Consider the following 13,416-nt stretch of genomic DNA (forward strand, 5'->3'; position numbering starts at 1 on the left):
CCCCGTTTCTCCTACGTATTCCTAAGATAGAAGACATGAGAACAATCTCCAGCCTAAAGAGACGTCTGGGGCTACTTCCAGGACTCCAAAGCGCTGGCCGGCACTGTCACTCCAGCTCCAGGGCATCTAACTTACTGCTAGAGGGGGTGACCTGTTCATACGCTGGCACTGCAGGAAGGACAGTGGTAAGAACTGCAGTGCCAGTCACGGAGTGCAGCATGCCAGCCTCCTGCTCAGCAGGGCACCCACACAAGCACGCATTCCTTCCTCTGGGCCCCATCACAGCCCTGAAGAGGCCGATACTGTTGTATGCGATGAAACCCACACACCAGGAGGGTAAGGAAACCTTCAAAACATAGGTCTTGCTCCCGGAGGCTGACTGTAGGTGGGTGGGCGCGGCGGGAGGGGCATGGCCTCTGTTCCCGTAAAAGCTGTCCGGCTGATTTCTACCCCCTAGTGAAGAAGCCCTGCAGCAGAGGGAAAGCTCTCTGAAGGCAGAAGACAGGTCTCTGTTTCCCTTGGCCAGCCACCCCCCTCATCAGACCCTCCAATAGGGGCTCCCCACACGGTACCGATGCAGAAAACTACTCGGCGCACGAGAGAGGATGTGCCATTTTGACGCTCACCTCAAGTCCCACACCTAGTTAGAGAAAGGGTGGGGGGTGACAGCCATATCTCTACCCTGGGCTGCTCCCCTGGCTGCAGATCTGCTCACCCTCCAGACCACGTGCCATTTTTAACATCGCTGCCCCAACCCCCAACCACTTCTACTAGCAGATTAGCTTTCAAATGTGAGCTGGGACAAAGCTGGCTCAGAAGACTTAACTCTGCCCGACGGGTTTAGCTCAGCTTCAAAGCTTCCTAACTGGAACCAAATAAGCGGCAGATTGCAGCTGGAAGGGAGAGGCCGAAAGGGGGAGAGAAAAAGGGCATCTGGGCAAGCTGGATTACCTACACAACAGCTTGCAGCCTGAGCGGCACAGCAAGACCTGTCGTGGTGGTCACGGCCGGGCGCAAAAACAAAACATGCCTTTCCTTAGAGCCTGGAGACAAAGTGAAGAGCACCCCCAGGCACTGGGGCACACTTCACAGCAGAGTGGGGCCTCCTTGTTCTCAGAGCACTCGTCACACTCAGCACCCCAGGAAGCCCCTCCCCACTGGCACCACCCAGGCAGATTCCACCCTTTGTTTCTCTGCATTCAGCCCATTTCACACATGCAGGGAGCTCTGTTGCTCCCACTGGACTGCAAGCTCTCCCCCAGCACAGGCTCTATACCATCCTGCCTCTATCTCTCTCCACCCGTCTTCCTTGCCTGGACCCCTGTCCTCATTTATCCCGCAAACTCCTATTCATCCTTCAAAATCCAGGCGTCATTTGCTCTACTCTGTTACCTCTGTATCTTGTCTCTATTAAGCAATATTAATGACTCTATTAGGTGGCTCTACTGAGCACCTACTGCTCAGAACTGTCATTATCTGTTTATGTGTCTCACTTCTCCATGGAACTCTGAGCAGCTCAGGGGCCTGGTTCATAGCAGGTGCTCCATAAACGTACGCCTGTGCACTAGCCACACAGCATTCCATCAGCCCTCTCAGTAGAAGAAACAGAAAAGATACATAATTCACTAGCTCTCTTTTCCAAACTAGGAAACTCCTAAAAGAAACACAGTTTGTGTTTTCCTCCCATATCTGACAGCAGCAAACATTTCAGAGCGGAAGTCAGAAGGCCACCCTGCGGGAGTAGGGGAAAGGAAAGGACAAGTGAAGTCAGGCCACCCGGACGCCGGGGCCAGGCCTACTGCTGGGGCAAGGGGAGGTGGCCCCGCTTTCACCCCTCCCTTGGCAGCCCTGTGTTCAAACGCTTGTGGAGGACGAGCCAGATGACCTCTCGATTCCACGACTTCCTGGCCCGAGAAAGCTGATCTGCCCTGTGTGAGCCCAGTCAGCCTGTCCTCACCAACTGGAGCCTCCTGTGCACGCAGCAGGCATTCAGTAAATAGTTGTGGCATGAGTGAACGGACTCAACTGGGACCCCAACAGCCCAGTAAGACCCAGAACCCGCCGCCAAGTTCAGCCAAGGGCAGCCAGCACATGGAGGTACCGCCGGGGAGCACCCCAACCTCGGAGGAGCTGTGTGGGGGTTTCTGTGCTCCTGCTGCTTGGTGGGACAGAGGACACACCTGTGGCCCTTTCCTCAACGTGGTGACAATGCTCACTCCGATTCAGCCGAGACATTCTCTGCTCTACCCTCTTCCTCCCCACCCCCTCTTGATTGACACCAATGCTGGCTCCGACATGATTTAAAAATAGATATTAAGACAAGGAAGTTTAATTTTTAATGCTTTGGAAAGGAAGTGAACACAGAGCCGGCATTCCCTCATGGCCAGGTTCCAGCGTCTCAGAGCATCCGCCAGGCCCTTCATCTGCCCCTTTCCCCCAGGCAGAGCCATGCCGGACCCACCCCAAAGATGGACTTACCACCGCCCCCTGGGAGGACAGCGTAATGGCTCACACCTGAGCACTCCGGGAAGCCTCTGAACGCCTCTTGCTGCCCAGCTGAGGCTGGATCTCCTGTTTAGAGGCCAGGTCTGTACCTGTTCAGACCCCTCAGCCCACTCACCACTTCCATTCCCACATAGAAGGCGTCCCACAGACTCCTTATGACACCCCAGACCAACCGTGCAGACCCCAGTCCTGGGCACCACAGACCAACAGGGGGCCAGGGAGCCAAGCCAGTACCAAACATCCACCTCAAATGTGCTGGAGAGCCTTAACCCAGCCGCCTGCCCTCAGAGGGCAAGTGGACAGTGTGAGAGGGGCTGGACCACACAGGCCTGACCCCGTGAGAGGCGGTTAATCAGGGCCCCACCCAGCACCCTGCTGGGGGCAGCCCCGTGCCAACCTTTCCCCTGCCCCAGCATGTACACTGAAACTGCCTCCTTAGCTAAGAGGCCTTTATTCAGGGAGCAATCCACAAGGAACAGACTTTCCGTTGGGGCCAGAATGTCACTGCTCTGTCTGCCATGGCTTAAAGTGATGGGACAGCTCTGCTGGCAGGCAGGAGAAGTGACCACTACCCTGAGTGGCAATTACGCTGGCAATCGCAGCCCCACCGCCACCCCTCCGTATGGGACAGGAGCTGGACTTGGGTGGGAGGAGCCAGGCTGGGATCAGAGAAGGGGACACAGGCCCCCAGCACTCCGAGCCCATGTTATCCTCTCTCTCCCCCTTTGCCCTCTTGGGGGGACTTAGATTCACTTAGTCTCTCCCTGGAGCATCCCACCAGAGACTCCAGGAGGACTCAGAGATGTCTGACTGAGGGAAATACCCCAGGGGTCCCACTGCGGGGAGAAAGCACTTGGGGTCGGTTTGATTACTAGTGGAGAGGACGTCAGGATGGGGAAACTTCTGTCCCACTCAGGCCTCCTATCTCCTTTCCACCAAGTAGCCAGCATCCTGTTGGCCCTGAGGAGCAGGGTGAGGTGTGCCGAGGAGAAGAAGAGGAATGACCACTGGCTGCCCCTCCTCAGCCCCCACCATCTATTTCAGGCCCTCAGAAATGCCATCCTGGGTGCCAGCCAACAGGGTGAAGTCAGCAGTGCCAGAAGCAACCTGGACCCCCACCCCGCAGCAGGCAGGCACCCAGCAGAGCTCTACCTCCCACCCTGCCCTCACCAATACCAACACCCCGGAACCTCCACCCACTGGCAAGGAACCAGCGACGCGCAGCCTGGGAGGGGTTGCAGTGTGAGACCACTGCCCTGGGAACCCTCCCAGTGGGCTCTGAGGTGGCAGCGCTGGGTCTAGAGAACTATCAGGTAGGCTCCAGGGTCTAAGGAAAATCTCTATCACTGATCGCAGGCCTCAGGTTCAACTGTAATGCCTGAGAAAAGCCTCCTTTTAGGATGTGAGCCATGAGGCTAGAAAAAGTGGTAGCTGCGGATTCGTAACAGTTGCCTGGGGTACTGGAGAACTCGCTCTGACAGCCCCGCACGCCTCCCTGCCCACCTCTCACTTACCGCCGGTCTTTCCCTCCCTGTGTGCGCTGGGAAGAGCGGAGGCCTCCCAGGGCTCCTGCCCCACCTGCCTTTGGCCCAAGCAGTTTCTCTTCTCATTTGGCTCTTTCCTCCGCTCCTTCTCCCGTATCAGGCCCAAGCACCTGACCACAGGAAGTCTTCGAGTACAGCTCAGGGACCCACCTGCCCAAATCCTGGCTAACACTCTGCTGCACCTGCTCTTCCAGCTCTCAGTATACGCTCTTCACACACACAGGCATCCATTGCTACATTTTCCATCTTTCCTAAGGTCTATGTCTCATTTCATCATCTCACACGCTACTAGCAGAGAAGAACTTTGAGAGTCAATTTTCCCCAGCTCATAGCATATCCTGGGAATGCTGAAAACATTAAGTAGTCAGAGACAAGGGGAGAGCAACTCCTTCCCTGGTACGGGAGTTGTGGTAGGCACCTTCTAAATGGGAAGAGACAACAAGTCCTCTCACTGCAGACCATAAAGGAAGGCCACTCCACTGACCAGCTCATTAACCTCTGCCAAGCTTTTAAGGGAAGATGGAAAGAACTGCTCATCATCCCAGAGCTAAGGTGCTAGGAGAAGCCTTCATCACGGGCAAATCCCTACCAAGTGGGACCTGGGATCCCTGCAACACAGTAACATATGGATTCACCACTCTGGCCCTCCATTCATTCACTCACAAACATATAATAAGTGCCTACTAAGTGCAGGGCACAGACCATTGTGCTGCCACGGGAGGAGGTCTCTAAACCAAGTTGAGACCATCCTGGAGAAGAAAGGAGCCTCAGCGGTTATACCCACTGCCGCCAGCAGGTGGCAGGGTGGGGGTGGGGAGGAGCGCTGCTGAGACTGGCCAAGGCACTGCGTGAGCATCCTCTGGAAGGTCTTTCTAGTAAGTGCGAAGATATATAGAAAGTGTGAAGATATGTAGAGTGGGGCAAGGCACAAAGGGACCACGAACAGGGCAGAAAGAGAAGCTGTGCACAATGAAAGCACAGTGTTCATGTAAATCCAAAGGCACCAGAGAAATACACACCGGTGCTTGGCTCACACTGATGCTGACCAGTGAGTCGGAGGACTAGGAGCAGTTGCCCAAAGGTGGCCACGGAATCATTCTTGGCAGTCCAGTATTTCTGCCCATTTCCACAAAACCCTTGCTACAAGACAGGTAATGCGCTAATAGCAGTGGCTGGAGGGCCACGCCAGACCATGGAGACACCCAGGGAAATCCAGCTCAAATCATTTCAGACCAGGCTCCTCGAAAGAGAAGCAGCGGCCAGTGCCCAAGGCAGGGCAGGGGACTCCCTCCCCAGAGAGAAGGCGAGGATCCAGGATGTCCCATACCTAATGAGATGAGGAGGTGAGGGAGACCATCACGACAGCCCACCACTTCCCATTAGACTGGAAAGGACACCCAGTCCTTAAGAGATAACGAGATTTGGCCAAGGTCACACAAGAAGCTAACACAGAACCAAGACTAGAACTATCTTCTTCCCGCCCAGCCTGAGTTTTCTCCTCTGTGGGAAAAGTCACGCCCCCAACACACTTAAAAAAGTTTTTCACTTAAAGCCGGTCACTTCCCACAAGTGTTGAACACCAAAGCACAACTGTTTCTACCCAACTTCACTGGGAATGACTTTCTCCTGTCTCCAGTTCTCCTCCTGGACCACGGGCAGCTGACAGCCTCCAGCAGGCAAGAGGACAGGCCCTGGGGCAGAGCCAAACATCTGTGCTGACTGTGTCTGGGCTCTGGCGAAGAAAGGCGGAGGCAGCAATTGGGATGAAGGAACAATTAGCTATGAAGTTAAGAAGTTTTCAAATATGCCTAACTAGTATTTTTTTATTAGTTTCAGGTGCACAAAACAATGTAATAGTTAGACATTTATCATTTATATCCCTCACACATGAATGTGTGTGCTGCGTACACAGCCTCCAGCATCAGAGGGCAGGGAACAATTCTGAGTTGCCCCACCCCCTGACACCTTCTCTAGAAAACAATCTTGCACCAAGGATGGGGGCAGTGCTAATTGTCCCCCTTTGTCCGTTCCAGTCTCTGGGGTTCCCACAGCGCGGAGTCCATGGTGGAAGCACATGGCCAGCCGGCTCCCCCTGCTCAGTCCACTGCAATCCCTCAACAGCAGCTGCCTGCCACCCGATGGCATCCCTCCCACACCCTCCTTTTCTCCACAAGCCCTAACGCGGGCAAATCTGCAGGCTAGCAAGTGAGTCTCTTGGCTGGAGACAGGGGCTGTCGCTCCTTTTCCTGGAGTAGGAGGATGTGACCTCTACCATCCCCACCTCAGGCTCAGAAAATGCTGCAGGTGGTACTCTTGCATATTCCGGAGGAATACTCAAAAGAAACTCAGGAGGCCATCCACACTTGTGTCTGTCTTCAATTCAGGGTCACAGCTGTTAAAAAGTCTGACCCCACACCTATTGCTGCAGGTTATCCTGCGGGAGGCACTTCCAGAAGGGGTTTCTTATGGGAGAGGAGGTAGCTGCAAACTTTGCCAGCTTCCTAGGAATAAAGTCTCCTGGAAGACAGGCAAGTTGGAGAGAGCCACCAAGGAGAGAGAGCAAGAGGAAGACACAAGGACGAAGGGGCAAAATGATTAAAAAAAAAACCACCAAAACACCACCTACCGTAGTGCAGAGAGCAGAGCAATGCAGTACCGAAGAGGAAAAAGGTATCACGCGATGGCAGGCAAAGAAGAGGAGAGGAGGCAAAGGGAGGGATCGGCCCCAGGACTTACCCAGAATATCAAATTGAAGAGGAACATCATGTACTTCAAGCAGCAGAGGCAGCCCCTGGCCATGTTGCACTTCTTAAATTCTAGGAGGAAAACAAAGGACAGGTCCAGGTAAAACACCACGTACTTGCTGCCTTTGGGGGCATTGTACTTGTCAGTCTTGACGCCAGCCTCGGCGCGGCTCTGGCCCCGGGAGCCCGCCGTGCCGTAGAAGGCGCCGGCCGTGAAGCCGCGGCCGAACGGGCGGCCCGAGGTGGACGGTTTGGCAAAGTCCGAGTCCTTGCTGTCCAAAGATGGACTCCGGTGGATCGAAGAATCCTCGCTACTCGACTTCTCCATGCTCGCGGCGTTCCCGGGGGGCGCGAGGGGCGGGGGGCATCGCTCGGAGTGGGACGGAGGGGGCGCCCAAGTCGTAGCCTTGCACGCCCCCTCTCTGTACCGGGACGCACTCTGGGTCGGACCCGGTGCACAGGGGCCTCTGCCTCTTGGAAGGCGCCCGGCTCCCAGCCGGCTGGCCCGGGAGGGCTCTGCGGCTCGGCTCTCCGCGCGCTCGCGGGCGCTCTCTGGGAACTGACTGGCCTGCGTAACTTAGCGTCTTTGGGGAGGCTGCAATTTGATTTCTCTTTCCAGAGCGTCAGCTCGCCTCCCGGTACACTGGCCGCTTCATGCAAAGCACCAGGGCTCGGGGATCCAGGCTCCCTGGGTACACCTCGCCCAGCCCAGCAGCGGCGCTGAGCCCGACCACTTTGCTGGCTTTCCGCCTCCTTTCTCTCCTCGACTTTGCGGAGCTGCTCGCCAGCCCTGGGCTGGCCGGGCGCGCGGCGGGCAGTGCCGGGGGATCCGCCGCAGCTGCCACTGCTGGGCTTCCCTGCGAAATCCCAGCCTCGACTCCCGACTCCGAAATCGCCCAGAGCCCCCAGGCCGGGCCCTTGGCCCCGCCCCCTGCTTTGCATTCAACCAATAAGCGCAAGGCCTGCCAGCGGGGGGTGGGAGTAGCCTCCCCCCTCCCCAATGACACCATATCTTTAATAGGATTAGCGTTTTGCTATGTGCCTACACCCGTGCGCCGCGAACTCTCGCTAAATGTCAAGGGCTCGAGCTGGGGGTGAACCAGAACCTTCATGGAAGGCGCTGGTCTCTTCTACGTGAGGAATGGGGGAGGCAGAGGAAGGGGAATAGTTGGAGGTACCAACCACCCAAGGAAACCGGAGGAAAGGGCTGGGGAGGGCTGGAAGGGGAAAGAAGCGTGGCCACTGTCGCCCTGGCCGCCGCCCCCTTTGCACACGGGGGCCTGTCTGACCCGGGGCGCACGGTCTCCCGGCTACACACGCGCGCGCGCGCGCGCACACACACACACACACACACACACACACACCACGCTATTGCACACGTGGGTCCGTGTACGACGCACCAAGAAGAAGGGACCTCAGGAACGGCGTGAGACGTGGGAGAAACGTTTGGGGCCTCCGCGGGGCGCGCGCCGGCCTCCCCGCCCCCTCTGCGCGCACGCGCGCTCACGTCTCCGCGAGGCTCCTGCAGCTGCGCAAGTCCCCCTCCCCCGCCCCGCGTTCCCGGGTGGGACGCCACGCGGGTTGGGACCGCCGCCAGGCTGAAGAGTAGGTGGCCGAGGTGGTGTCCTGTCCATGCAAAGAGTGATGTAGGCTCTTGGCCACAGGCTGGGTCCTCTCCGGTAAGGAGTACACGAGAGGGGCTGGTCAGGGAAACAGCAGGAAGAAGGCTCTTGCTAGGGGCTTGGGAACATCCAGGAGGCGACTTCATCCCACCATAAAACACTGCGCATGGGGCAGCGTCCGTCCGCTGGGCTTGTGCAGAAGTCTGCCCTGCCGACCTGGGCTACCACAGTGGCAAACAAAGACGAGAAACTTGGGGGGTGAGGAGCTCACCTCACTTCTGCCACCACCAAGAGAGTGCTGAGAGCGCAGGGCCAAGTGCGACTAGGCTCTGTATCCCCAACACCCGGCTTGGCCTGCGGGGGGCGCTGCACAGGGATGGCTGGGTAGAGAATTCATGCCCTCCACGTGGTGTGTGAAATGGCCTCCGCAGATCCCATCAAACACTTATCCCACACCTGCTTCACTGTGCTGAGCACAGGGCCAGGCCCTTGAGGAAACAGGTGTAAGATGTGCTGCTCCCTGCCCTTCACACCACACACAATCGAATCAGAAAAAGAAGGATGTCCATCACCAAGGCCACCTGGAAGAGAGCTACCACAACTGGGCAAGGGGAGGGTGACGTTTACTCACACCAGAGGGACTTCAAACCCTCATCACAGGGCTGCTGTCATGGCGCTGCGGTGGCCCTGCGCAGGCTCCCAGGCAGGCCTAGGACCTAGGGCTACAATCACTCAGGTTCTGAGCGCAGCTCAACTTCTTTCCAGGGGCGTGCTGTGGTGTTACTATTCTGAGCCGGGTCCCCACTCAGAGGACAGCCCAGCAATGAAACCAAGTGTATGTCACAGACAGCATCTTGCTGTCTCCTGGTTGGGCACAAGGTCCTGTGGGTGCCATCTACAGGTGGGGGCAGATGTCTGGCTGGCTCCTCTCGGAGCCCACAGCCACCTGACTGAAATGGCTAACACCTTTTGTCCTCTGCAGCCTCTCCCGGCAGGCCCCTGAGGTCTCACAGCCGCCACTTCATTCTTACAACATGACTTCTTTGATACAGGAGAGGTCATTTACCAGCTGGACTGGGTGTCAGGAGACCTGTTCTTCACTCTTAGCTCAGTTTGTAGCTGTGTGATCAAGGGCAAGGTAGTTGGCCTTCCTGAGCTCCCATTTCCTTCTCTTTAAAATGGGGATTAATAAAGCCTACCCCCAGAGGTGTCCTGAGAATAAAGTGAGCTGCACATGTGGGAACAGTCCAAGGACTGTAAGCGCTGAACAAATATAAGGGGCTGTTATTACTGCCTCACATGGGGATTTGGTGTCAGCTGGCCCCGTCTACTTTCTTTTTTTTTATCTCTCTTCTCCCCAACTCACATCTCAATAGCCTCCCCATTGTCATTTCTGCTTATAAATAGATTTGTTCCAGTAACTATTTCCTCAGCAACTGGGGGGGGGGGGTTGGGGGGAGCAGAGAGTGAAGGACAATAGGCAGGTAAGAGAGGAGCCTGCCCAGTATAACAGTTCTGCTCCCTCCTGGTCACACTTGTCAAAAGGGCACTCAAGTCCCATTCTTCAGTCTATTAACAAAGTTTCAGTGAGGTCCCATGAGGGCATCCAGTTTAGTCATCATCAGAATAATAAGAACAACTCCGATTTATTATAAATCCTCACTATACCCCAGGCACCAGGCTTTACACACAGTAACTCACTGAATCCTCGTGACAACCCTATGAGATAGCTATGGTTATTAGCCCATTTCACAGATAAAGAAACTGTGGTTTCAAAGCTCACGTTCTTTACTCTTTGGGGCTCTAAATGTATTTCCTGCACTTGGAAATCTTCCAGTCTAACAGACACTAAAAGCACACAGGGAACCTGAAATCGCATGTCCTGTTGAGAGCTCATTAGATAAAAGGACCCTGAGTATGGGGCAAAAGGCAGAAGTGTGCTTGGGAGGTGCTGCTGGACTGATGATCAGCTAAGGTGAGTCCCCAAGGAGATGGCCCTGAGTTATAGAGGGTTGGAAGAATGAAGGGGTGCAGGGAGAATGTAGTCTGCAAGCCAGAAGCTAGTCCATGAAAGGAGACAGCTTGGACAAAGCTGGGAGAGGAGCTATAGTAAGGCAGGTTTAGCATCTGTCCTTCCTCCCACCACAAACAAACCATGCATTCGTAATAGATTATTCATCATGAGCAGGACACTAAGCCAGGAGCCCGGAAGATACAAAGATGTGTGAGACATGGTCGTAGGCCTCAAGAAGCTCACAAGCTAGCCAAAGAGACCAGCCTTTACCCCCACGCCAAGCACCAACAGAAGCCCAAAGCAGACTGAGCTAGCAAGCATGTGCCATGCTAGGACCACCAAAGAGCTGTCCCTTGGGCCATCCCCTTGCAGAGGGCTCTCTGGAGTGGGTGTGGAAGAGGGAGGGCATTATCTAGGAAGGAGTGGGTATGGTACATTCCAGGGCAATGAGTATTCAGGCCTGACTAAAGCAGGAGAATGTGCCTGGGAGTCAAAGTGAGCTACTGTGCGAGGCATTGCATGACACATGAAGAGTCCGGACTTTGGCCGGGAGCTTCCCAAGCAGTGGGGGCACATCACAAAATTGGTGCCCTAGGAAGCTAGGCCTGTCAGCAGGATGGAGGAGTGGCCAGAATACCAGATGCTATGGTTTACCTCAATTTCTTAGATTTGGGTACAGAAGGAGCCACCGGAGAGAAAAGGTAAGCCACTCTCCTGCCCGCTCCTGACCCTCAACCACTCGCATGTCAGAAGAGCTGGAAGGTACAGGCTGCCCTTGACGATCTCTGAGCATGTGAACAAGGCAGAGCTGCCTTTTCTTTCTTTAATAACAAAAAACGTGAAGTAAGTACAGAATTCCCAGAGGGGAGGAAGAGAAGTGAATACGTGAAATCAACATGCAACATCTCTGCTGACTGGCAACTAGGGAGATGTGGGCTTCAGAGTAAATGCCAAGCTCTGTCTGCCTCTCACTGAATTTCTCAGGCTCGCAGTGCGAGACAGAGCTCAATCTTTGGTCGCTCGCATACCCACACACAGTCAGAGCTGATGAGCCAACACGGATCCCTTCTGGACCTGAGCTGACTATTTCTGTATGGGGCAGTGTGTGCAGCTGACGAAGTCTCCTGTCCCTCTAGGCCTCCAACAAGGCCGCCTCCCCCAGAATTTACATTACACACCAAGTGGCACTTACTGTCCTAAGGAATGTGTGAGATGGGCTGCCATGATAGGAGAAGGGAGACTCCCTTCACTCCAGTATTTAAACTCCAAAATTGGGATCTTCTTCAGCGATACAGAAAAAACTGTAACTCCTCAGCAAACCATTTACCTACGGTGCCAAGAGTGAGGGCGGGCGGCAGAGATCCATAGCAGGGGGCCCACACCCTGAGAAGTCTGCCTGCAGATCCGCTTGGCAGGGGGTGGTGCGGAGGGTCCAGAGGCAGAGGCCAGTCAGCTACGCTATGGAAATTCAACAGCTAGAACGGCATGTGTCACCGCTTGACCAGGATTCAGGAAGGACAACGATGGTGAAAGAGGGCAGAAAAGAGCTAAAGGCAGTTTTGTTTTTCATTTGTTTAGTTTCTGAGCCTAGTAAGGAAAACAAACAAACAGGGTTCGGCTGCAGCGGGAGGGTCACAGTTAGACAGAGGGACAGTCTACCAGGGGTGGCCGGGTACCTCCTTCTCTGTGGAGAGGCCTGCTCCTCCCTCCTTTGGGCTCCCCAGCCCTTTGTTCAGGCTGCAATGACTTTTTGCCCACCTGCCGCTGCTCTGGCCACTGGGCTTCTCAAAAAGGTAGGGACTGTGTCTTAATCATTTCACCGCCCAACCCAGAGCCAGTCACAGTGACACCACAGGGCAGGTACTCAGGAAGTGCTAGGAAGGGAGAAAGGGAAGACCCCATGCATAAGCCCTGCGCTTTCTCCACGGACAGCCTGAGAGCCCCAAGTTCATTAACCAGAGCATGGGACCCAAGCCAGAAATCTATGGAATTGTTCCTAGAAAGCAGATTGTCTGAAGGCTTCAGAACCTGACAAGGGAACTCAGGAAATTTAAATGCCCAGCTACAGACAACAGAGTGTAAATGCCATGCAGTCAACCGTTTTGTTTACAGCCATGTCCCTAGCACACAGCCTGGAATGAATGGAGAAATGTACAGATAAATAAACACTTAGGGATCAGAGAGCCATTTTGGAGGAAGAGTCGAGAGAGGTGGGAAGTGGAAAAAAGAGACGCCTTTTTTCCACTATCTCCACAGGAGCTGAGATAGGAGCGAGACAGAGGACAAGCTGCCCTGGGGCTGCTCCCCATCCTGCTGGCCACGCCTGTGGGAGCAGCTGTCAGGACAGTTCTGCCTCCAGCTGAACCACTGGTGAACTCGTGCAGACTCCCTGCTGCTGCGGCCACGTCTCAAAGTCCAAGAGCTGGCTGTGGTCAGCCCTTGTCAGAGGTCACTACTGGCTACTGAGAAAACAAGACTGTGACGAGACCCTCAGCAGTGTGCCCATGCTCCACGAGTGACAGGTGAGAACGCTGATCAGAGCATGCACTGGTGGGGCTGTGCAATTAGCTTAGCTCCCAGGAAACGGGCCGGCTGTCCTACTCCTGACGCAGCCAGGAGTACGAGAAATGAGGCATCTAAATCATGAGGGGCCAGCTGAGAGGTGTGCGTGGATCATCACGAAGCCAACAGCACTCAGCACACACCACATGCCCCACAACCGTGGGTCAGCTGGGCCCAGCTCTGTGAGAAAGGATGGCATCTGCTCAGACACCTTCAGTGACCCCATCCATACCCACCAACCGACCCCAACACAGGGAACAAAGCTCCAGCAAAATGATGTCATGGAAACACTCTGGGCTTTGGGACTAGACAGATGTGTGTCCACATCCCATCTGGTGTGAGTTACCCAAATGCTGGGTGACCTGTAATGACCACTTACCTGCTTTGTATCTCAGTTTCTAACCATAAAATGGAGGTAACAATAC

At 55.1% G+C, this 13,416-nt stretch overlaps 1 protein-coding gene across 3 annotated transcripts in view; it reads right to left on the minus strand.

Annotated features, from left to right (window-relative positions):
- The window catches only part of TSPAN9 (tetraspanin 9), a 194,157-nt gene that overhangs the window by 78,235 nt on the left and 102,506 nt on the right, over positions 1-13,416 (minus strand). For 2 of the 3 annotated variants that reach the window (XM_033117200.1, XM_033117199.1), the window contains one exon: positions 6,786-6,865. In XM_033117200.1, the coding sequence (XP_032973091.1) occupies positions 6,786-6,848 (63 nt within the window). In that variant the 5' untranslated portion in view covers positions 6,849-6,865. Of the gene's footprint in view, positions 1-6,785; positions 7,666-13,416 lie in introns of those variants that run through there. The other variant, XM_033117198.1, reaches the window with a different exon arrangement.

Source organism: Rhinolophus ferrumequinum, chromosome 10 (assembly GCF_004115265.2).
Source record: "Rhinolophus ferrumequinum isolate MPI-CBG mRhiFer1 chromosome 10, mRhiFer1_v1.p, whole genome shotgun sequence".
NCBI classification, from domain to species: domain Eukaryota; kingdom Metazoa; phylum Chordata; class Mammalia; order Chiroptera; family Rhinolophidae; genus Rhinolophus; species Rhinolophus ferrumequinum.